General features: G+C 27.5%; 2 protein-coding genes across 4 annotated transcripts in view; both read left to right on the top strand.

Annotated features, from left to right (window-relative positions):
• GABA-B-R2 (gamma-aminobutyric acid type B receptor subunit 2) overlaps positions 1–24846 on the top strand; it is a 320221-nt gene that overhangs the window by 259036 nt on the left and 36339 nt on the right. For all 3 annotated transcript variants that reach the window (XM_089223981.1, XM_015515720.2, XM_015515721.2), the window contains one exon: positions 23980–24117. In XM_089223981.1, the coding sequence (XP_089080107.1) occupies positions 23980–24117 (138 nt within the window). The remainder of the gene's footprint in view (positions 1–23979; positions 24118–24846) is intronic.
• On the top strand, positions 4871–5668 carry LOC149057554 (uncharacterized; the record flags this gene model as incomplete). The annotated part of the gene is made up of 1 exon (XM_089222040.1): positions 4871–5668. A coding segment is annotated over one exon (747 nt), but the record flags the coding sequence as incomplete, so codon positions are not given.

Raw genomic sequence — 24846 nt, forward strand, 5'->3', positions numbered from 1 at the left:
TTTATCAATTTCTAGCTTAAAATATTTTGTGAATTTTTGTGATTTTTACGTATTTTGTCAAAATTCAAACTCAAATTTGAATGCTTATATAAAAAATTGTGACTATGAATTTCTTTAATTTTTCAACTGCTATTGTAACAATATGTTAAGAGCCTTGTATTAAATGTTCAAGCTTTTCTGCCTAACAAATACATTTTTATCGATAATAATTTAAAAAAACTAATAATGATTGAAAATTTCAAATGCCTATGAATAGTTCAACTTAAGTCGAAAATTATTTAAAATTGCATGGTGGATAGAATATACTTATATAAACATTCGGTGAAAATTTCATGTATGGTCAAAAATCGAAGCACTTTTACTGCGCCAAAACGTGATGACAGACACACAAAAAAAAAACACATCATGATAAAATCAATACATTCATCGCTCCGCTCAGAATCTAAAATGCTTCGATTTTTGACTTCAGTACCTCATCCGATCAGAAAGTGAATCTAGTTGGTACTTTGGGGGGGGGGGGGGGGGGTCAAAAGTGAAAAATTCTTAATACTTTTCTATATAATCGAGAAAAACAAACTAAAAATATTAAGGGAAAAACGGGAAATTTTACGCACACTCATTTTTCGACAATATCGATTTTGGTTTTTGATGTAACTTTAAAAAAAAATTACCACAGATACATAAAATTTTCACCGAATGTTTATATAAGTATATTCTAACCACCATGCAATTTTCAAAAATTTTCGACTAATGTAATGTCGCAACAGTATAACGGCGAGGGGGCTGAGAATTGATATGATTGCAGCGATCCTCGTCCGTCTCTGCGTTAACACTACACTATAAGTCATCACTTTCACTATAAAGTAAGTTAGTAATATTAACAATATACACTCTCGATAATGATGTGTGCGTATAATACTATAGATTACTTTATTTGATAGTCAGGTCAGGTGAATAAGTATGCGCGCGCGCGCGTGTGTGTGCGTGTATATGAATGTATAGAAGCCGAGAACAGCCCTGCAGCTAACTCGTTGTTGTGGTGGAGCATACTGATTTGTGTAAACATGATGTTCTGCTCATCCAGCCTCATCCTAAAACGTTTCTAAATTCTTGAACCTTTACGAACATTCTTTCCTAAATATAGTAATAAATTATTATAGTTATACCTACTGTGTATTTTTTTTTCATTAACTTCATCGACATATCCTCTTCTTGAGTTCTGAGACGAAGATCCAATAAAACTATGAATTTACCAGCTATAAGCTATACCTATATAATACCTTTTCGCACAAAATTCACCGTACTATATATTTTCGATAAACAAACACATTGCAGCATCTACTGTTTGAGTTGCATACCGCGGACACTTTGTACGGTAATATTAAATTGGTTAAAATCGATCATGGATTCTTTGTACGGTATTAATAAACTGGAAAATATATTTTACTAGCTTTACTATGGTATAAATTACGTACAAGTAATAAATTTAAGACAATATCATTTCAGATTCTGAACGAAGTGATGAATGTATTGATTTTACAATGATGTGTTTTTTTTGTGTGTGTCTGTGTACAGCATAACTAGTCGAAATAATGCTTCAATTTCAAACTTTGGGGGTGGTTTCCGATGTAAAAGTGAATATCCTTGAACTTCAATAAAGCTTTTTAAATCAAATTGAATAGTTATTCAACCTAATTTTTTCACAGTGTCTATAAATATATTATGTATTATTCGTGAAACAATAAATTCAAATACTATCATTTATATTCTGAATATTTTAATTTCCTAGATATCTATATTTATTTTTTTATTTTTTTTTATTGGTCTTGAAATTTACAAAGAATTTCCGCTTCGACAACTATGGGCCATTAGCGTTGGATTAATTTATATAATTAGAAAGAAAGAGAAAAAAAAATTGTTAATTTTAATATACAAAATAAATATGTAAATTATTGGACATTTTGTGTCTTATAATTATGTACATGTCAAAATTGTTGTTGTTAACTTATATATTTTATTTTATTATCTCCGTTATTGTTTATTTCAATTAGGTTCGTAATACTGAATAACATTGATTTTTATGTGAAACATTAATAAATTCAATTTAGCATGATGTCGACTTAATTTAATTTAATAATATTTTTAAGAAAAATCATAAAATTGTCGATCGTAATAAAAAAAAAAAAAAAATACAAAAAATATTTACAATTTATGCATGTTATGCAATATAAATATTTGTAAATTATTGTTTTAAAACTCATTTATCTTAATTAACTAATAACTTCTTAGAGATTTTAATTTTTCAATATTCTAGATTCTGAACGAAGTGATGAATGTATTGATTTTACAATGATGTGTGTGTGTTTTTTTGTTTTTGTGTCTGTGTACAGCATAACTAGTTGAAATAATGCTTCGTTTTCAAGCTTTGGGGGTGGTTTCCGATGTAAAAGTGAATATCCTTGGTGCATTATACAAGTCAAAAGTAAACATTTTCCAATACGGGAATTTTTACGCAAAACCAGTTTTCGACCAAATTGATTTTTTTATATGGGTGTAATTCAAAAACTGATCACTGTAAATACTTGAAATTTTCACCAAATATTTATGTTAGTGTTATCTATATACAGTTTAATTTTCACAAATTTTTGACTTTTTTTGAGTTATTTATAGACCATTGAAATTTTGCCGGTAAAAAATGTTGGACGACCAAAAAACTTGACAATTTAATACAAGGTTCCTTATGAGTTGTTCTTACTGTAGCTAAAAATAATTAAAATCGTAAGTCATAATTTTTTTTTAATAAACGTTTAAAGTTCAAATTTTTACGAAATCTGTAGAAAACGCGAAAATTCGCAAGTTATTTTGAAGTTGAAAAATCATAAAATTGTTTGTGTTTATAACTAAAGATTAATAATACAACACTAAGATTTCTATTAGTTTTTCTTCAATAGTAGCTATAGAGAAAACTCGAAACATCATTATAGGAAAAATTTTAAGTGCGTTTGAATTTTAGATTTTTACGAAATATCGTAACGATAACAATTTATCCTTAAACGATTTTAAAATATTTGTAATTATTCAAAAAGTATAAGTCGTAGATACTTGAAAATTTCACAAGTTATTTAGATTGGCAGATAAGTGACGATAAACTTTTTTTGGCCTTATCAAAATACTTAAAAATTTAATGCAAAGTTCCTCATAAGTTATTCTTATAGTGATTAAAAAATTATAAAAATACATAGACACAATTTTTTTTTATTAGCATTTGAAGTTTAAATATTGACTTAATAATACGTAAAAATTACGGCAATTTTCAAATTATCTTAGATAGAAATTCATAAAAGTTTTTCTTTTTAGATCTAAGATTTGAAAATTAAATACAAGGCTCCTAACACATTGTAACAATAGCAGTTGAAAAATATTAAAAATATATAGCCACAATTTTTTTTTACATGCATTCAAATTTTAATTTTGACAACATACGTAAAAATCACCAAAATTTGTAAATTATTTTATCCTAGAAATTCATAAAAAATTTTCCTTTTATATCTAAGATTTTAAAATTTTTTATAATCTAAAATATATCCTAGACAGATAAACCGTCTCCGTTCAGAATCGTTTTTCGTATACAATGATACCTATCATTGCATTCAAATTTAACCTACCCTAGTCAGAAGTCCACCCCACCCCCAATGTACAGCAGAGCGATACCTACTTACCCGCTTTTTTATTTATTTGTTTTTACTTTTTTCTATTCAGATACATCTTCACTTAGTAGTTAAATGTATGGTATTAAATATAAAATATGTAATTTTAGACATAACAAAGGATCCACTATATTTGTAAGTATCAGAATGAATAATATAAAAAACAACATTATTAAAACTTAGTTATAATGTATTATCAACCTTTTTTTTTTTACAAATAATAAACAATCTATATAAATTATACTAGACACAATACGAATTTGAAATAAAAGTTAATAAGTCATGAGGTTTTGTTGAAAAAGGCCACTTATTGATATCACTTCTGTAAGCTTGATAATAAATTTAATTAAATTTATTATTATCAACCTCAATTCAAATCATTCCAAATTATTTAAATTTATAATACCAACGTTTAGGCTAATTTCCGTGAGCATTAAAATATTTTTGGGAGGAAGAGTTAAATTTTGTTTTTATTAGTTTTTTGTATCTATAATATATCTTTCATTCTAGCTTAAAACAAGTTTATTTTTACTATTTGTAGATACTAACTCTAATTAATGATTCTGGGTGACAGAATCATTGTATCAGATGAGAGAAGCATATACTCCATACTCGAGAGTCGAGACGATATCTTACTAGAGAGAAGAGACTGTTTTTATGACAACGAGACAGTGTAATTCAGAACTGTTTATTTTCATGAAATATAGTTTTGATAAAGCTTTGTTTTTAATGTGCTGTATGCCTTTATAGTTTTTATATGTGCACTGAAACTTAGATATTAGTCAAATATTGTCCTAAATCTTATATAATGTTCTTTCGTAAGACTACTCTAATTTATTACGTAGTTATTTAATATTACATTTATTTATATTAATGATCGTTTCTTCATACAAAATATTTATACAAAATTTAGCTAAAAGTAATATTTAAAAAAATGTGATACAGATATTATGATTTATAATTAAGAAAAAACGTATAAAAGTTTGTATAATTATTTTTACTCACATTAATTTATACGGATCCGGACATTTCGGCGTGGCCATCTCGGCGTGGCCATTTCGGCGTGGCCGTTTCGGCGTTGCCGTTTCGGCGTACAGCCTTTTCGACGTGGGTCGATTTCGGCGTAGTAATTTTTCATAAAATGATTTTGATTTTGACTTATTTATGCTCTTTTACCCGATAAAAAAAACCAAACGTATGAACGGCTATTTAAAATATTAATTGAATTAAAACCAGGGTTAAAACCAAAATCAATTGCTTGCGATTTTGAGCAAGCTGCGATCAAAGCAATTAAAAACAATTTTCCTGAAGTTCAAATTCACGGATGTCTATTTCATTTGACAAAAAATTTTAGACTTAAAATGGGTGACCTAGAATTATTTTCGAAGTATAAAAACAATGCAGAATTTTCAATTTATATTAAAATGATTTTGGCTTTAGCTTTTGTTAAAATTGACGACATTTACAATAGTGTAAACTTATTATATGATGAACTGCCTGAAGAAATATTTCCTCTCTTGGAATGGTTTGAAGAAAACTACATCGGTACAGTTGTAAGAAACCGTCGTCGAAACCCACTTTTCCCCCCTATAATTTGGAACGTTCATGATCGCGTACTTAATAAAGACGATCGAACAAATAATCATGCAGAAGCGGCAAATCGTCGTCTTAATCTACAAATGGCAGTTGACCATCCGACACTATGGGCATTTATATCATGTTTAAGGAGAATACAAAGTGGCCGAGACACCTTCTTTTGCCAATTAGAAACAGGCAAAAGTCCACCAAAAAAGAAAAAAAAATACATCGACGTCGATAAACGTATTTTAAAATTAGTCTGCGATTATGATAATCGTAATATTATGAGCTTTTTAAGAGGGATAGCACATAATTTAAGTATGATGACCTGAATATTTTTATTCATGATTTTAATAGCATTCTCCTTATTTTTATATTTTTAATATTTTAATATTATTATATACAGTTTTTTATACAAAAATTATTTATATATTTAATACAATTTTTTTAGCATTCTAATTATTTTAATTAAATTTGTTTTATTATACTTAAATATACCTAATTATTATATACAGTTTTTTATACAAAATTATTTATTTATTTATATTTTATGGTGACCTACCTAATTTCTTGAATGGCTCTACGCTTAAACGGCCTTACGCCGAAACAGCCGTACGCCGAAACAGCCGTACGCCGAAACAGCCGTACGCCGAAACAGCCACGCCGAAATGGCCACGCCGAGATGGCCACGCCGAAATGGCCACGCCGAAATGTCCTAGACCGTAATTTATAATACCCATGTGTATTGTTTTAATTTCATTTATTTGATTTTCCACCAGTAACTAAAGCGCTGTTGAATTTACGCCTTGAGTTTTCGATTTAACTAAATTTGTTAATTAATTTTGTATAAAAAAAGCACATTTTCTATATACATAAGAAAACAATTTTTTTTGTGACATAAAACAGCTAATTGAAATAAGTAGGTATTAGTTTTTTTTTTTTTGGTGGGGGTGGAAGTGGCGCCACAATTTTCGCTTCTTATTGAGGTTTAACAGCAGTAATAGCTGAACACTGTGACAACATAAATACTTGCAGAAAACAAAAATAGTTCTTATTTGAAAAATTAGTTAAGGAAAAATCGAAACATCAGAAAACATGGTTCTTAATATATTGAACACTACCTAACTAGTTAAAAAGTTAATTCCTGACTTAACTATTTGGTTTTGAATCTTAATAACAAATAACAATCTAACAACGAGTCATCTAGTCTTAAGTAAGTGGTCATTTTTGATTTTTTTTCTGCTAAAATCCCAATATTCCGTAAAATGTAAAGCTTAGAAATGCTGAGTACTGTCCGAATAATAATTAATGCTTGATATTTTTGATAATATAAATATTGATATAACAACAGCCCAAAACACGCTATTCATATGTGTAATATGACATAAGAAATCTAAACAAATTTAATTTTAAAGTATACAGGGGTTGAGGATCCTCATTTGAAAAACAGAAGTTAAGTTTGTGTATACACCACAGAACACTCCTTATTACTATAGTCTATAGTACAACAAATCCCAAGAATTTGAAATTATTATCTTCAAATATTTAATATGTGAAAAAAATCCAAGAATCAGATTTTGCATCATATCATTTTGCATGACACTGCATTATTAAATATAAAAAAAAATTAGTGACTACTAATTATCACCAGTTTGAGTTAAAAATTTTAATTTGTATGACGTATTAATATATTATTAAAGGTGTTTAAAATTGCATAAAATGCATTTTCTTGAAATATTTTGACTATTCAAAAAATAAATTTTTTTTTTTTTATTTATATTGGTATACACAATCTATACCATCAGACGAAATAATAGTATGGGCTATAAAAAAAGTAAAACAAGAATAATTTGATTGAAGAAGCCATCTATTAACTATTTATGACACTTTTGTTTTTTAAATATCTTTTTGCTTGTTAAGAATTATTACTTACCAAGTTACTGAATTTTAAATTTTAAATTAAACCCAACTCGTCCATTTAAGCGGATTTGGGTTATTTCGTAGGTGGAACCATTTAAAGTAACTCTTGGCCTCTGCATGAATGGTTTTCAATATTTATTGGTCTTTATATAGGTCGCAAGGGTGTGATTAGATACATATGGTGTGGAATGGGTGATTTCATTCAATAAAACATTTTGGAACCTCAGCATTTTAAATAAATCTTAAATTAAAAAAAAAAGTGCCCAACTGGACAAATGGGTACCACTCTTCTGTATAGTAGTTTTCGATCATGTCATTGTATTTGAATTCAATGTAAATAATTGCATATGAAAAACGATTTTGAGCAGAGACGTTGTGTTATTCTAACCGTTAGAATCTAACGTACTTGTATAAAAAATCAAATTTAATTGTTGAAAAAACTAATGAAAGTTTAAAATATCTCATTGCTATAAATAGTGTAACTTTCCTTTTTTTTAATAAAAGTAGAACTTCTTTGGAATTTACCATATTCAAATATATAATGTTAGCCATGAAAAAAAAAAACTAAATAATATACCTATTACGTCGTGATCTGTTGGATAAGTTTATTAAACGGCAAGTCGTGTTAAAGTATTTAGGAACATGTTTTTATGTTTTTAAAAGTTTAAAATAAATACCAAAACTTCAAATAATACACATGCTCATGTAGTGTTAAGCATAAATAAACGAAAGTAAAACCATTAACGTTAACGTTATATTGTATATAAAAAAAATACACAAATAACCGATATAATATTAAACTACCATTACCGTTGTGATTAACATTTTCAAGTGTTTTTTTTTAACTTAACATATTTTTTGTCTAAATATGATTATTTTAATAGAAATTAATTGTTATAAGAATAATATTGAATAAAATATATTTTCAATAAATTACTTTTGAAAAAGCATCTATCAAATAAAATTCAAAAGCAAGACATTTCGAACAAAAATTATTGAATAGTATTTGACTTCAAACACATAACCCACAGGTGACAACCACAAATATACACAAGAAAAATAAAATAAATGTCAGAATCATAAAACCTACGATTAAATGGTATGGGTAAATTATCTAATTGTTTTCGAAAAAAATCATTCTGACGTTGATCAAAAATCGTCCATATGACTTTCACATAAACATCTGGAAAACCCCTATGCCACATAGAACGATTTTTGATCAACGCACGCACAACATTTCCGAAGATAAGTAGACAATTAATAGTCGATACCATCATTCAGTCGTAGTCCTTTATATTTATATTCAAATTAGCTATTTATATAATTCAGACAAATTCATATTATTCCCTTCCCACAATATATAGGTACGCAATTCCATTAACACGGTACTAGGTAATTGAATAATGCATTTTGATGATTATGTATTTACTTATGCTATTACATCATGTATATTGAATACGTTTAATTAATTACAAATTTTCAATTGAAAATTTAACTAAATTAATATTATTAAATTAGCACGTTCCAGCTTTGAAAATAACTACCAACATATTATTGATTACGTATCTTATTTTTCTACTTGTATTATTTTTTATTATTATTATTATATGGAATAGGCCCGCGGCTGCCATGGCCATTAGACAAAAATTACAATTTACGAAACAATACAATACATTACATAATACAGATATTAAATTATACGTTTAAAATAACAGAGAAGTTAATAATAATAGGTAGGTTATATAAGATAAATGAGATAATACAAAATAATATAATGAAGTAACAATATATTTGATGAAGTATAGTAGATAGGGGTATGTAAAGCTAATTGCAATAGATTTAACAAATGTGTTGCCAAAAAAAAAATTGGAAATACTTGGTGATCTGATATTTGCATTCTTTTTCTCTCCAAGCTATACATATCTTCTTTCTTCATGAGGTATGAGCGGGTGAAATGAGTGTGCCAAATTCTGAGGTGATTTATAACAGACTTGTATTTACGTGGGGTACTTATGAAGTAAGTCTAAGGACATATTGTTCTTTTTATTTCATTGAGTTTGATATTCATTTGTGCAATCTGCTCTCCCATAGACGAAGTGTATCCATTTTGATGAAATTTTTTATATCAGAATAGCAAAAGAGAGATGAGATAAGTGTGCCAGGAGAGGAATGGGGCTAGTTTGGCAGCACTATCGGTGTGTTCGTTTCCCTCAATGTTACAGTGGCCAAGAATCCATGAGTATGATACATTTTTGCTGGAAGATTTTGCAGTGAAGTAGGCGTTCTGGATTTTCCTGTCGATATCAGAGGGATTGTGATAATTTTGTAGGCTGTTGCCTGTTGATAGTAAATCACTGTATATTGTGAAAATAATGAGGTCGATTTCTGATACTATGGTATTCGTTGGCTTTAAGAATAGCTAGAACTTTGGCTGTATATATAGAACATTTTTCTGACTGTATCCATTGGATTTGGATATCTTCATGGATTATGGCCATGCCAACGTGATATGATGTGGATGCGTCCGAGTATATACCTATATGTATGGGTTTGTGTGAAAGATGGATTTTCCATGAATAAGTTTTTAAAAGTGTTGAAGCTTGTTGATTTCTTAGGGAGAGTGTATAGATCGAAATTGATGTTAATTTCGAATAGCCAAGATGGTATAGAAGGGTTTCTAACTGGTATTATATTTTAGAGATTATATTTTCTGTATAATATGTTATTAAACAGCTGTTAAGAGCGAGGTGTTATGTTCTGTGGGAGTCTGGATAGTCGGGCTGCTAGTATGGACGTTTGTTCTTTCCAATTGTCGGCTATTACCCGTTAATGAGAGGATGCTTTGAGTATGGCTGGAGCAGAAGACTCCTTTAAATATATTTAAATTGGCAGGTTTAGCCGTTGAGAAAAGAGGGGCGCCATAATTGAGTTTTGTGAGGATAAAGGTTTTATGTATTTTCACGAGAGCCTGTGACTGGGCTTCCCATAAACTATGAGTTATTTTTTTAATTAAATTGAGTCTAAAGATAGTTGAGTTTTTAAGGTTGAGATATGAGGAATCCATGTGGTTTTAGTGTCAAAAATAACTCCTAGGGTTTTGACTTTTGATTAGTTTTTTATTGTGTGGTCTCCGATTTTGATGGATATGTTTTAAAGTTTCCTCTTTAAACTGAATATTAAGAGGTTGGTTTTGGATGGAGAAAAGCGGAAGCCAGATGATTTCAACCAAGACATGAGGTTGTTTGATGAGTTTTGTAGTTGCCTTTGAATGGAGTCGGAGTTGGTACTGCGGCAGAGGATAGTGAAATCATTTGCATATAAAAGAGATTAGGGATATGCTGGGAGATTTTATTACTTAGGAAATGTCATTTATGGCAATAAAAAAAGAGTGACGGATATGGTGGAGCCTTGTGGGATACCGTTTTCTTGGCAAAATATATCAGAGAGGGTTTTGGAAGTCTTTACTTGAAAAGTGCGGCAATTGAGAAGTTGGTGATGAAGTCGAGCATAATATTTTCTTTGGAAATTACTTTATTGAGTATGTAAGTATTCTAGGTCTCAATGCCGTGCCATACGCTTTAGCGAAATCGAAGCTCATCATTCCGAGGTTTTGTTTGTTATTCATTGAATAGTTTGAATCTCCTTTTTTATTGTTAATAAGTTATTGAGAGTACTCGCATGACGACGGGAGCCATTTTGAATTGGAAAAAGAAGATTGAAGTTTTCAAGGATCCATGTTAAACGACAGTTAATTATTTTCTCAAGTAATTTACATAGAGTTTCTAAAAGAGAGATCGGATGTCTCTATACTTGTTGTTTGCCTCTTTAGAAGCTAACTTCTTCGTTCAATTAGAAAACAAATAACAATTCTGTTATATTTTCTATTATTATTTCATTTTATGTGATTTTAACAGAAATTATTGTGTCCCTACTATTATTTGGAAAGTAAAAAGAAGAAGAAAAAACAATAAAATAATGATGATAATAATAAAAAAAATTAGCAGAAACGAACAAAATATTTAAAAAAATGTATAGCTCATATAGTCAAATTTGTATATTAATCTTAAAGATAATATTATAGATGACTTTTATTATGCCATATAATTGGTGGTAATAGCACTAATGCAGTTTTGCTGTTATTATTAGTGTTGTACAATCATATGAATGTTATAATTATACCCATAAACATAATTATACATTATATCATGTTATACTATATAAAACGTATTATTCTTAGATGTTTATAAAATATAATACTTTTATATAATTATAAGTATAATAACTAACATACATAACTCACATATAATATGAATTATAACATTATTTTTTCAAAGTTCGAATATATAATATAATGTATGAAATTATTCTATTCAATAAAAATACATACTATTATTGTATAAATACAAAGTGATTATTTTAACAATGAATAAATGTTCATTAAATCAAAAAAATATTCAACGTTCTTGAAAAGATATGTCTTTTCATAGTTTCAACTACCTGGCGTATATAATATATATTATAACATTTATCTTGGTATTGAATATAGATATACCTACCTAATATATATTATAATTCTGTATAAAAATATACAATAACATCAAAATGAATGGAAATAAGTAATAAAAAAAAACGTAATATTCATATGTGACGTATATGCGTCTCAATTAATCATACCCGTCGTTATTTTCACGTTTCAATTTAAGACAGAGAATGTTTCGGTATCTAAAAAAACTCGACACGAATTTGAATAATAGTTGTTTTTTACATAAATATATTTAAGTTGGAAAAAGGACGATTTGATTGGTAAATAAATATGATTCTTACTATAGGTAATACAATTATTATTTATACTTTGAAAGGTAAATGTTAAAGTCATTTTTAAATGTATTGTAAGAAATAATTAAAATTTTTAGTTTAAAGAATAAAATAATTGAATAAATTTACATTTAAAAATATCCAAAAGCTATTAACATGTTTCGATATATTTTAAATTTGTGATGCAAATTAATAATTATACAAAAATCATATTTAATGAAAAAATAAATATTTTCAATATAATCGATGGTTATTAAAAATATAATAATGACTATTTTAGTTTTAAAAATAAATTATTACGTTCAGATACATAACTGGCGAAATGGTTAATAAAAATTGGTGGTTTATAATCCACACTAAGACCTAAATGGCTTGAAATAATCCTATCGGTTAATTGCTTTTTCCAATCGACATGCTCTGCAGGGTTGTGTAAAGGAATATTTCCCAACTGGTAAATCCAATGACAGTTGTGAGTTTGAAAATGTTATTTCTCACAATATTCATCTCCAAGCATTTGGAAGGTTTTTAATACATCTTGTTCGTTGAACTTTGTATACACAGCAATCACTGCAATAAGACCAAACACTTATATTTTATTAAGAATAAGCATTTTATTATTCCCACTGGATGCCCAAATTGTATTAAATATACGCATCACGATCTTCACACAACTCACCACCGTTATGTCGTCATACCAATTATACTTGTGAGCTGTGATGAATAAAAAAAATACATTATTTTATATGTTTAAACTTTAACATCGAATTGTTTTTTGTTTCGTTATGAAACGCCTATCACTACGAAATTAGCGGGTAACTGGGCAAAGCGAAACTTTAGTGCCCCTGACTTATTGGGGCCACTTAATAAAATAAAAGACTGGTTAAAAATAATAATTAAAAATTGATATTTTTTTTCATATTTTATATTAGATTCTGAGCGGAGCGATGAATGTATTGATTTTACCATGATGTGTGTGTTTTGTCAAATTTGACTTAAGTTGAACTATTTATAGGCATATGCAATTTTCGATCATTATTAGTTTTTTTTTTCTATAAATATCGATAAAAATGTATTTGTTGGTAGAAAAGCTTGAAAATTTAATTCAAGACTTTTAACACATTGTAACAATAGTAGTTGAAAAATATTAAAAATACGTAGGCATGATTTTTTTTATAAGCATTTAAAGTTCAAATTTTGACTAAATACGTACAAATTACGGCAATGTTCAAATTATCTTAAATAGGAATTCATTAAAGTTTTTCTTTTAAGATCTAAGATTTGAAAATTAAATATAAGGCTCCTAACATATTTTTACAATAGCAGTTGAAAAATAAAATAAATGCATAATCACAATTTTTTTTTTTTGCAAGCATTCAAATTTTAATTTTGACAACATATGTAAAAATCACGAAAATTCGCAAATTATTTTAAGCTAAAATTCATAAAAAATTTTCTCTTCAAATCTAAGATTTGAAAATTTTTAATAATCTATTATATATCCTAAACAGATAAACCATCTACGCTCAAAATCGTTTTTCGTATACGTTGATATATACTTAATATCATTGGATTCAAATTTAATTCCATCAATTACAGTAACCCGCTTGTAACCTACTGTACAGCAGAGTGACATCCACGACCACTTTTTTATTGGTTATTTTATTTTAATTTAAACATCTGCATAGGTACCTATAAATTAAAATGAGATAGCCAGATATGTGTAGTAATATCCTGTGAAGTTTATCACTCAATTAGTGATAGGTAGAATTTGGTGCCAAAAATAATGTTTTAATCATTCAATTTTCTTGCATAACTATTTATTCACTTGCAATTATTATAACCATGGAAAGGATTTTGATTTTCTGATGGAAGGGTGGAAGTCGTATACCTAAAACCTTGGCCCTCAGATTGTTTAGGATCATTTACATTTTTGGGAATGTGGACTCATTTTATATTTGACTTTAGAGCTCCCAAGTGTCTAATTGCAAGGTACGCAATAACAACGTAGGTTTGTAGGTATTGTTTCGTTCGTAATAAGAGTAAAGATCGTTGTGACAGGGTTCCAATTCAAATATGTACCTATAGTACCTACGTTGTTTTTACATCATCAGTTTCAGTGATGTTGTGTCAGTAATTCGTCATATTTTATACAATACTTTTTATTTGATAGATCAGCTAAAAATAATTGCAGACACCTACAAAATTATCAAATATATTATGAAGGTGTTCGTTTGATTATTTGATGTATATTTTGTGGTGACTCGATTGACGACAGTGGCTAATCGCGATAATCACACGCTTAACGTCGCTTTGGTCGTGTTTCATGTATAAGTAATTGTAAATGTATTAATGCATATTAAATATATTATATTCAATTATACATACATCTACTATACCATTTATTTACCTTTATATTCACGCATCGAATGCATTCAGTTTATCTCGACGACGTTAAAACTTTCAAATTATTGTAGTGTACCTACGCTTAGATAATGCGTTGAAGAAAACCTTGTGTATTCTTGTTAATCTGTTTTTACCGCCGAGAGAAGTTATTTTTGGTCTAATTAAATCGATTATTATTAACATATTACTTAGCGTTGATATTGAAAGGTACACATTCTTCACGTGGATTATTACTGTTTAAACAATTTTCTAAAAGCAATTTAAATTGGTCATAGTTAATAGGTATCTCCTTAGTTACATTAAATACTGATTTGCATGGACTGAGATGTTCCATCGTATCTATGAAATGTTCAGCTGACGATTTAAGTTTTTTCTTTTGAATCGACATCGTAGTATATTCTTCTGTTTTTTTATTGTCAATCAGATCACTTTTTTTTTAATTGGTGAGTTAGTAAGTAATGTTGGTGATTGAGGGGGTGGTTAACTTGACGACAACGTCGGCGGTGCTGGTCTTTTGATACCACCAGTTGGAGAGATTTCTTCCGAGGTGCTTTGATGGCTAGTTAAATTCATCATGGTTAGATTGTCATATACGAGTGAATTGTCAATCAAGCTGCCAGATATCACGATATTTTCATTAAGGTCAGCCGTAAGAGCTGATTGGTTAACAGTAGAGCTTAGTGTAATATGTTTATTGGATCCAGTATCAAGATCCACAAAGAGGGGGCCCTGCAGCTTGTATCAATTGTAATAGATTTATTTGCAATTAGTTGTACATGCGGTAGAGGTGTGACCTTTCTTTTTGCAAAGGAAACATGTAACAGTGTCATCAGACAAAAATATTCTATAGTTGTCAGAATTGTAGTTTATTAGCATAAAAGTCGGTAGCTTTCCGATGTCGTCATGTGATATAAACAACTGTCTTCGAAAACTAAGTACGTGGTCCAGACCGTTGGCGATTGAGCCGGCGCGTAGGAACGATATGGGACTTGCAGGAGGTATTATATTGTATTTTGATAGATGTTCCAGAATAGGACTGATTGGAATATTGGGAAATACGTTTGATAGTATAATGCGTTTGTCAGGGTTATGTAACCTTCTTAATTTAATTAACTGGTTTTCGATGGTGATGTGTTGGTCATAATTTATGAGTTGATCAACAAGTTCTTTTTTTGAAAGATAAATGCAATAACGGCCTTTTGAGATCCTGGATGCAAATATGATATTTGAGGGTGTAATTATTTTGCTTAATTCGATTAAATACGTTTTTTGTGGAACTCCGTCGATAGTATCGAAAATTATAGCCTGATATTTTCTGGGGAAAACGTTTTAGGATGTCATAGCTGCGAAGGTTTGTTTGTGAGAAAATGATTGTGTGTTGGAGGAAAGATTAGGTTGAATAGGTGGTCGGTTGTGATCCATTTGGATTGGTATGATACGAACAATAGTACGTACCTTGTGAGTATATTGCAATTGCAGATGTAGTGTAGCACTCGCGGAAACCGGTTGCGCACGTCTTTACTCGTTGAGCGGTACTCGCGAAGTGTTTGAGTTATTTATAGACCACTAAAATTTTCAATTTTTTTTTTTTTGAAATGCCGGTAAAAAAATGTTGGACGACCGAAAAAACTTGAAAATTTAATATATAGTTCCTTATAAGTTGTTCTTATTGTAGCTAAAAAAAATTAAAAATCGTTAGTCACAATTTTTTTTTATAAACATTAGATCTGTCGAAAACGCGAAAATTTGCAAGTAATTTTTAAGTTGAAAAATCATAAAATTGTTTGTGTTTATAAACAAGGATTAAAACTACAACAATAAATTGCCATAAGTATTCCTTCAAGTAGCTATAGAGAAAACTCGAAGCATCATTATACGAAAAATTTTAGTTGCGTTTGAATTTTAAATTTTTACGAAATAGCGTAACAATAACGATTTATCCTCAAACGATTTTAAATATTTGTTTTTATTCAAAAAGTATAAGTCAAAGATACTTGAAAATTTTACCAGTTATATAGATTGGCATTTTATTTACATGATTTAATTTTCAAAATATTTTGACTTTTTTTGAGGTATTTATAGACAACTGAAATTTTCAATTTTTCTGAAAATTTTTTTTGAAGTGTCGATAACATTTTTTGACCATATCAAAATACTTGAAAATTAATACAAAGTTTCTCATAAGTTATTCTTAAAGTGATTAAAAAATTATAAGAATGCATATGCACAATTGTTTATTATAAGTGTTTATATATTTCAATTTTTTACGAAATCTGTCAAAAATGCGAAAATTTTCAAGTAATTTTGAAGTTAAAAAATCATAAAATTTTTTGTGTTTATAACTAAGGATTAAAAATACAACACTAAGTTTTCCATAAGTTTTTCTTCAAGTGGTCATAGAGAAAACTCGAAGTGTCATTATAGGAAAAATGTTTCAGTGTTTGAGTTGTAAATTTTTATGAAATCAGGTATATGTATATATCTATGATAATATAAGGTACCTATTATGAATTATGATAACTACATGCAATGTTTTTGAAAAAACCTAACCTAACCATGCCTTATGCAAAATGCATCCTAATTGAAAAATAAAATATTTGTTTCAAAATAGAATATATGACAATATTTAAATATAATATATCCTAGCAAGGGCGGACTGGCCAGGGGAGCTAGGGGGAAATATCCCCCTGGGCCGGTCTAAATTATGAAATTTGGGCCGGTCGTCGAACAATAAACTTATAATATATTTAGTCAATAAAACATTCATATTGTTTACAAAATCACAACTGATATAGTAATAATATAGTAAAATATTTAGGGGCGCTAAGCTGTATTTCCCCCTGGGCCGACAATCTCCCAATCCGCCCCTGTATCCTAGACTGACAAATCATCTCCGTTCAGAATTGTTTTTCGTATACAATGATACCTATCATTGCATTCAAATCTAACCTACACTAGTCAGAGGTCCACCCCACCACCTAATGTACAGCAGAGCGACATCCACTTACCCGCTTTTTTAAATCTAAAACTTATCTTATATCATTAAAAGTATAAAAAACAAACAAATTTATAGCTTAAAGATGTAATATAAATGAATATCAACCAAAAAATACAAAATATTATAAAAATGAATAGGTTGATTGTTAATTAATGATTAGCTGTTACAGTAAAAAATTGTTTAAACTTGCGTGTTATGGTCTTCTTAAAGCCACATTTATGAAATTAATTTTTACTCAATGGGTTATTACTCCACTATTAACATTGATTTATGACATTTTTCAAAAAATAAACTACTAGTCTATAAATTTACCAAACTTCAAAATAACAATTTTACACATTACTATATAAATTTATATGTTATTTTTATTTATTTATCTTATAATAATATAAAAAAATCTTTGACACCTGGAGATGGTTCAATTTGTAATATTTTTAGAATATATTTCTAATAGAAAAATATTTGCATTTGAGTAAGTTATGATATCAAATAAAAGGATATAATAATATATAAAAGATAGAAAAAAATGTATTTCAAACCAACTTGAGTCACGTTCTAAGAATATGTATCTCGATAAAAATTATTTTTTATTGACATAAAAGCAATATTATATAAATATGTTTATTTGTATTTGTATAACATTTTTCTTAAGTAATCATATCTAATGCATATAATTATAATATATTTTGCATAATTCGAATGAATGATAAAATGATAAATTTAATAGAATTGTATGAACAAACATTATTCAGATAGGCAGTGGCGGCTCGAAGGGAGTATATTTGAATCACGTGATTCACAAAAATATTAATGGGTGGTTGGGTGGGTAGGTCTTATAGTTGGAAAAGGTAGATTGGACCATTTTTGCAGGTTGGTATTTAAATATTAAATTATAAATAATAAATATAATTTGTGTACTCAGCAGATAATGTACAATAATAAGTAATAACTAATAACTATATTTTAGGGTGGGTGGTGTAAAAATATTAAACGTGATTCGAGGGAAAAAAAGTTCAAGCCGCCACTGCAGATAGGTATCGCCAGTGCTTATTTTGGGAAGTGACAAGGGGGGGATGGAGTCTCCTTTCTTTTTCCTTTTTTTTTTTTTGAGTTCCCTTTCTATTTTTTTTTTTTTCGAAACTTTACCTTGGAAAACGCAACGTTTATTATGAATTAGGTAATTATAAGTTTTTCTGATGCAAAATAAAATAGCCATGATATTTTTAATTTATACTTACGAATACAATGACTATTAGATACCCTGATGATAAATTTGTCTTGTGCAAGATAGTTCATAATATTAACATTTATGGACCTTATTTAATGCATAATTTATTAATAATTGAACATTTAATGTTTTTACAAAATAATTAATAATTAATTTTTTTTTCTTTATATATATATATATATATATAATGTGTATATAAATATAAAGAACAAACATAATATTCTTTTGGTGTGATTGTTGCTGAAGGGGGTTAAGGACAAAGCACCCATGGTAATGTAACGTTAGTTTTGAGTGGAATGCTCTTTCATATCCACTGAATCCCCATTTTAATTTTTTTTTCAAACTGAACACTGGGTATTATACTGTAAAAGAACTTGAAGTTGAGAAAAATTATATTACTTTTTTTATGTGTCCAATTAATGTTTTTGTTAATTCAAAAATGTCACAATATTATTTTATTACTCATCAAAATACAAAATTGTCTTTAGTTTAAAAATGAATACACTGCACACAGTGCATACGCATTTTAACTATTATTAGTTTAGTAATGTTTTGCATGTTTAATGATTACGAAATTATATATAAGTAATTAATATTTAAATTAAAAAAATAGTTCAAACTCAAAATTTTATAATATAAATTATCATTGGTAAAAACCCGAATTAATATCATCATTATTTACTGAAAATAGAACAGTGAATATTTAAGATAAAATAAATCTACATTTGTTTGAAGTTTAAAATAAAAACTTTAAGTTTTTCAATATCATTTGATTTAATGATAAAAACCAAAGACTACAGTAGGTGTTTAAAATTGAAATAAATATAAATAAAGAATTATGCAAAATACTTACCTTTTATGTTAATTGTGTTAAAGGTGGCATTCAGTATTCATTATATAATAATATTAAAAATATGTTTTTTTCTTTAAATGTATTTGTTAATTATATTAATTACATTTTGTCTTGTAGGATAATAATACTTATTTAATTGTTGATCATTTTATTTTGACATAAGTTTTGGATAATAAGCAACCCTTTCACTTGTAATAAGTCGTGACACCATTTTCTTTTAAGACTGGGGTGTTTATGTCCCCAAAAATACACACTCACCAACTATTGTATACGCTCATATAAGCACCCCCTAACTAAATTTTAATATTTATATAATTATTTGAATACTTAATGAAAATTAGAATTTTCTCAAATGTTTAAGCAACACAAAAGCATATCTTTTATATAATTCAGAGTAAAATGTATAGTAAAAAGTAAATTCAAATCAAAACTACTACGTACTTTGAATTATGAATTATGAATTTAATATAAAAATAATTATCCACTATCTTAAATTATATTTAAAAAAAACATAAATTGGGAAAAAAATTTTAATTTCAAAATAATTATCACGTTATTTCGGTGGATTTGTTTTGTTGGTATTTCTGAGCGATGGTCTTGCCCATGGCTAATTATATTATGCGTAAGCTTAAATAATTTTTAATTTCCGACTGTAGCATCCCCTCAGATATACCTATCAGTTATATTTTTAAATTTTTAACATCTTAATTTGACACAGATTTGGCTTTTATAAAAAAAAATCATAAAATGTTTAATAATAAAAAATTGGGATTCAAGTATGGCGTTATAAAGTAATATGTAATACGTTTATGGTCGTCACGGCGTGGACGATTTTCTTTTCGTTCCATTTTTGATGTGTGTTATTTAATTATTAAATATACGTGATATGATTCTAACATTACCACTTTATATGTTTGAAAAATCCATGACATTTTTTAAATCAGAGAAATATTTCAACTGTTGTTATTATTATTATTGTTAGGTAATATATTTTTGCCTTGTAAAATAATTAAATTAACCAAATTAAATTTTTTAGTAACAACAATTTTTTTTCTCATTTTCATTTTAGGTATTAGGGTAGATACATAAAACTTTTAATCAAAAAAATTTTGTATTGAAAATATTTTTTTTTATTACAATCAGTCAAATAAACTACAAATAATAATATGTGTGTGTTTTAAAGCATAGTCGGGAATTATATATATATATATTATAATGCTTTATAGACAAATAGTGAAGTAAATAAAAAAGTCCAATATTTTACAATATGGTGACAAATATTTCAGGCTTTAAACAATCACACTTATCGTGTAACTTAAACTATTTTTATCGAATTATTCAATATTAAAATATGTAAAATACTAAAATATCTAGATATAAATACCATTTATATAATATAATGATACAATTTTCTGTTTAATACATTTCATCGTATGGGCTATGCTATTAAATTATTTTCTATTTCCGGGTACCAACACATACAGCTGCATCTGTCCAATCATGATACTAAAAGCTGTCAGTGAACGGATTTTAATTTTCCATGAATATGGATTTAATATGTCTAGAGTATACCTATAACTATTATGTATATATCAGATCAAAATGTGTATTAATAAATTTTAAATATTATAAGCATGATAAACAATAAATTGCACATAGTTAATTAAAATAAGATATAATAAAAAAAATACCGACATCAATCGTTGACAAAGTACATGGCACTAGCACCCACCCAAATATTATTAAATTTATTTATTTTGTACCTACAGGTCTTTTTTTATTCATAAAATAATGTAAACAAAATTTTGTTTCATTTTTGACCTAGGTAAGAAGAATATTATTGTTATTGGAAATTCCCTATATCAAAACTACGGTCACGGATGTATATTGTATACGTGTTGTGATTGTAAACCATCACTCAAGGGAGTGGCCCGTAAAATAATGAATTACATTCGAAAAGGAACAGTGAACCAAATTTAATTAAAAGTTATGGTCACACAACGCCTAAGGTGCAATGCCGTTATAAACTCTACTCCTTTATAGCAGTTAAACCAAATAACAGTTGCTCAGTAAAAAGTTCTGATGGGATACACAGAGAGCTGATATCGGTATTAGACAGGAACTGGTATTTGGTAGATGTATACCTATGGTACCTAAGACGTATCTTACATAATATTTTATATTTGTGTCAATACTTTTTGCCATTTGACAACAAAAATACTATCATATAAAAAGGATTTACAATATATATTATACTAACGGCCGTCCAAAGGCTTTTCGGGGTCAGGGGAAAATCAATGTGGAAGCTCTTCAACCATCATAATACGGTATGATGCAGATAAACGAATTACTCACTAAGATTAACAAAATTCTTAAAATGTACCTATTTCTCCAAACCTTAACCAACAAAGCTTATTTAAATTCATGTAGTGCATTACATTTTCAATTACTTCCAAGCAATATATTACCAGGAATACAAAAAAAATATAATTTATCCCTGAATAATTATTTATGTTCATGGTTTTCTAAATATACCTCTATATATCTATTTTGCCTCCTCCTGCAGAAAAGTTGCTTGTGGGTGCCCATGTATGTACATATTTATAAACAAAGATAATGAATAATTGGTTTTCTCACGTATTGTATTCTTTCATGTCCGAGAACAATTTTTTTTAAATACCTATTAACTTAACATATATTTGTTACAACAATTTCACAAACTCGCACATTCGGATATTTCCAACAAAGTTTGATTGATTATACATTTTTTTTTAGTTTTTTCGGTTACTAAATTTATTCTTAGAGTACACTGTCAATTATTCATCTCAAATAATTAAGTTAACATTAGTTTCTACATACACGCAATTTAATAAATAATATTATCCCAATATTTTATTAAAAAGATACCGTATGTTACTTTACACTTAACAAACTTCAGTATTATAGAAGATTTTTTAATGCAAAATTTTTTAATTAATATTAAGTTTATTAATAATTATTAATTTTGTTTTTCTATTTAGTTGATATTTATTGTAATTTTTAACAATTTTTCATCAGAAATAAATTGTTTTAATTTGTATTTTACAACTTAAACAACGATAAATGTTTTGTAAAATAAATCTTTTTTTACTACACTATATAGATAATGATATATCCCACAAAACCAAAGCTGTTCAATAATATTTTATCACTTTAATCGTTATTATAAAATATGCTTAAAATGAATAACTGAATACAATTATTAAAACAATTATTGATTTTAAGGTAATTTTATTGCATATCACAATTTAAATAAATCTACCATGTTATAAATTGTATTCTTTATAAATAGGTAACTAAGAACAAAGTTCTCACCATTGGTTTCTTTCATATTCAAAGTATTGAAGAAATCGTTTTCAATCAGACATATTGGTTATTGATAACTTATTGTAATTTTAAATATATAGAAATAATGCCTTTTATTAGTTCTTTAAAGCATGATACAAATCATAAGTTATAAGTTTGAAATAATTCAATTAGTTTTAATTAAATCCTCTGACAATATTACATAAAATTATTTTTAATTAAAAAAAAAATGTTTTTATATGTGTGTATATTTTTAACACTTTTTTACTCAATTTATTATATATTAGGTTACATAATTAGTGAATAACCCATATAACCACTGAGTTAAAGAATAAATTACTATTAATGTTTTTCAAGCAAGTTTTATTTCCAAATTTAAATTTAAAAATATAATATACAGCAGGTATTTTTTGCTTGAGAGTAGGTGTGAGCTTATTTTATACATTTTGATATGTTTTTAATGGATATTGTGTTTGTTCTCTTTGTATTTCATTATAAAAGTAAACATGTGGTATAAAAGAGATTACAACAAAACTATGTCTCAAATATTATTATATTATATTAGGTATATATTTTGTTATGACCTCTTTCATTCTGCTATCTACATTTTACAATGTTAATTTCTTTTAGTGTTTCAGTGGTATTTTTTCACTAAACGATCTTTAAGGATTTTCGCATAAAATACATTTGATTTCAAAAGTTTTCTCACCGTTGTAAATGAAATTCTACAATATAGCGATAATAACATCGTAGCATTATAATTAATTTACTTTTGATAGGTACATGATTTATAATTAAACATCGAAAATAATTGGAAACAAAATTAAACTTACCCAACATTTTTTTCAGAAAATAATTAACAATAACAAACTGTTAAGCTTAATAATCTACAATGATACATGTCATGTCTTAGATATCTTAGAAACATTAACTGTAGCCTGAAGGCTAGTAGATTTTACTGTATTTATTGTTCTTTTCGTGCTAATATCATACCAACCCGAAAACGTCTTTTAGAAAGTAGTAAACATAGAGCAAGTATTGCAGCGTACTATGGATAATTATCGTTTATATTATATTCAAAATGAAATTTACAATTGTTTTATTTGCATTTAAATATATATTTTATTTTCAGTGCAATGCAGCAGTGGGAATGAAAGCATTTTTCGATATGATGCATGAAGGACCACACAAAGTAATGTTGTTTGGGGCTGCCTGTACCCAGGTGACAGATCCAATTGCAAAAGCGTCCAAACATTGGAGAATAACTCAGGTAACCAATATTGTAGGCATAACTCTCTGAACAATCATCTACCATCTTTATCTTCCCATACCTGTACAATCCTATTTTTAAACTTATCGTTTGACGAACATGTAGACTACTTCATGAATGTATGTAAGGTTACAAAATTATATTAATGATATAATATTATACAGTAGTTTTGCACTGCCCATAACCAAAGTAAAAAATATTTTAACTAAAAATAAACCAAAGTTAATGACAGTAGATACCTAACGAAAATAATTTAACCAATATCAATTGATATTTTAATAAATAATTTCATCAATTCAAATTTACTTTATGCGGGTGGCCTTTAAATTTAAAGCTTATTTATTGACAGGTCGTCTTGGTTGGGTTTTACAAAGAATAGTATAAACGTAAATCTCTTGACATATTTACCTATAAGCTTCCCGCAGAAAGAAAACTTTGTGACGGAGTATTCCTGAAGATCATGATCTTAAACTAAATGTCATATGTAAATATATAACATTCAATAACTGCAATACGTATATTTATAACACATTAAACATTTTAATCTAATAACTGGAATAAAATATAATTTTTTAAATGTTGTTATGTTGAAGAAATACAAAAATATCTTATTATATACATATATAATATCTTATTCATATCATTTGTATAGGGTAAATTTGTATTTTTCTAGAAATATTAAAAAAATCAACATATTACCTATAACAAAATAATAATTTATTAAATTCA

This window comes from Diuraphis noxia, unplaced genomic scaffold (assembly GCF_037042655.1).
Source record: "Diuraphis noxia isolate RWA-SAM2 unplaced genomic scaffold, SU_Dnox_SAM2 contig0003, whole genome shotgun sequence".
In the NCBI taxonomy this organism is placed as follows: domain Eukaryota; kingdom Metazoa; phylum Arthropoda; class Insecta; order Hemiptera; family Aphididae; genus Diuraphis; species Diuraphis noxia.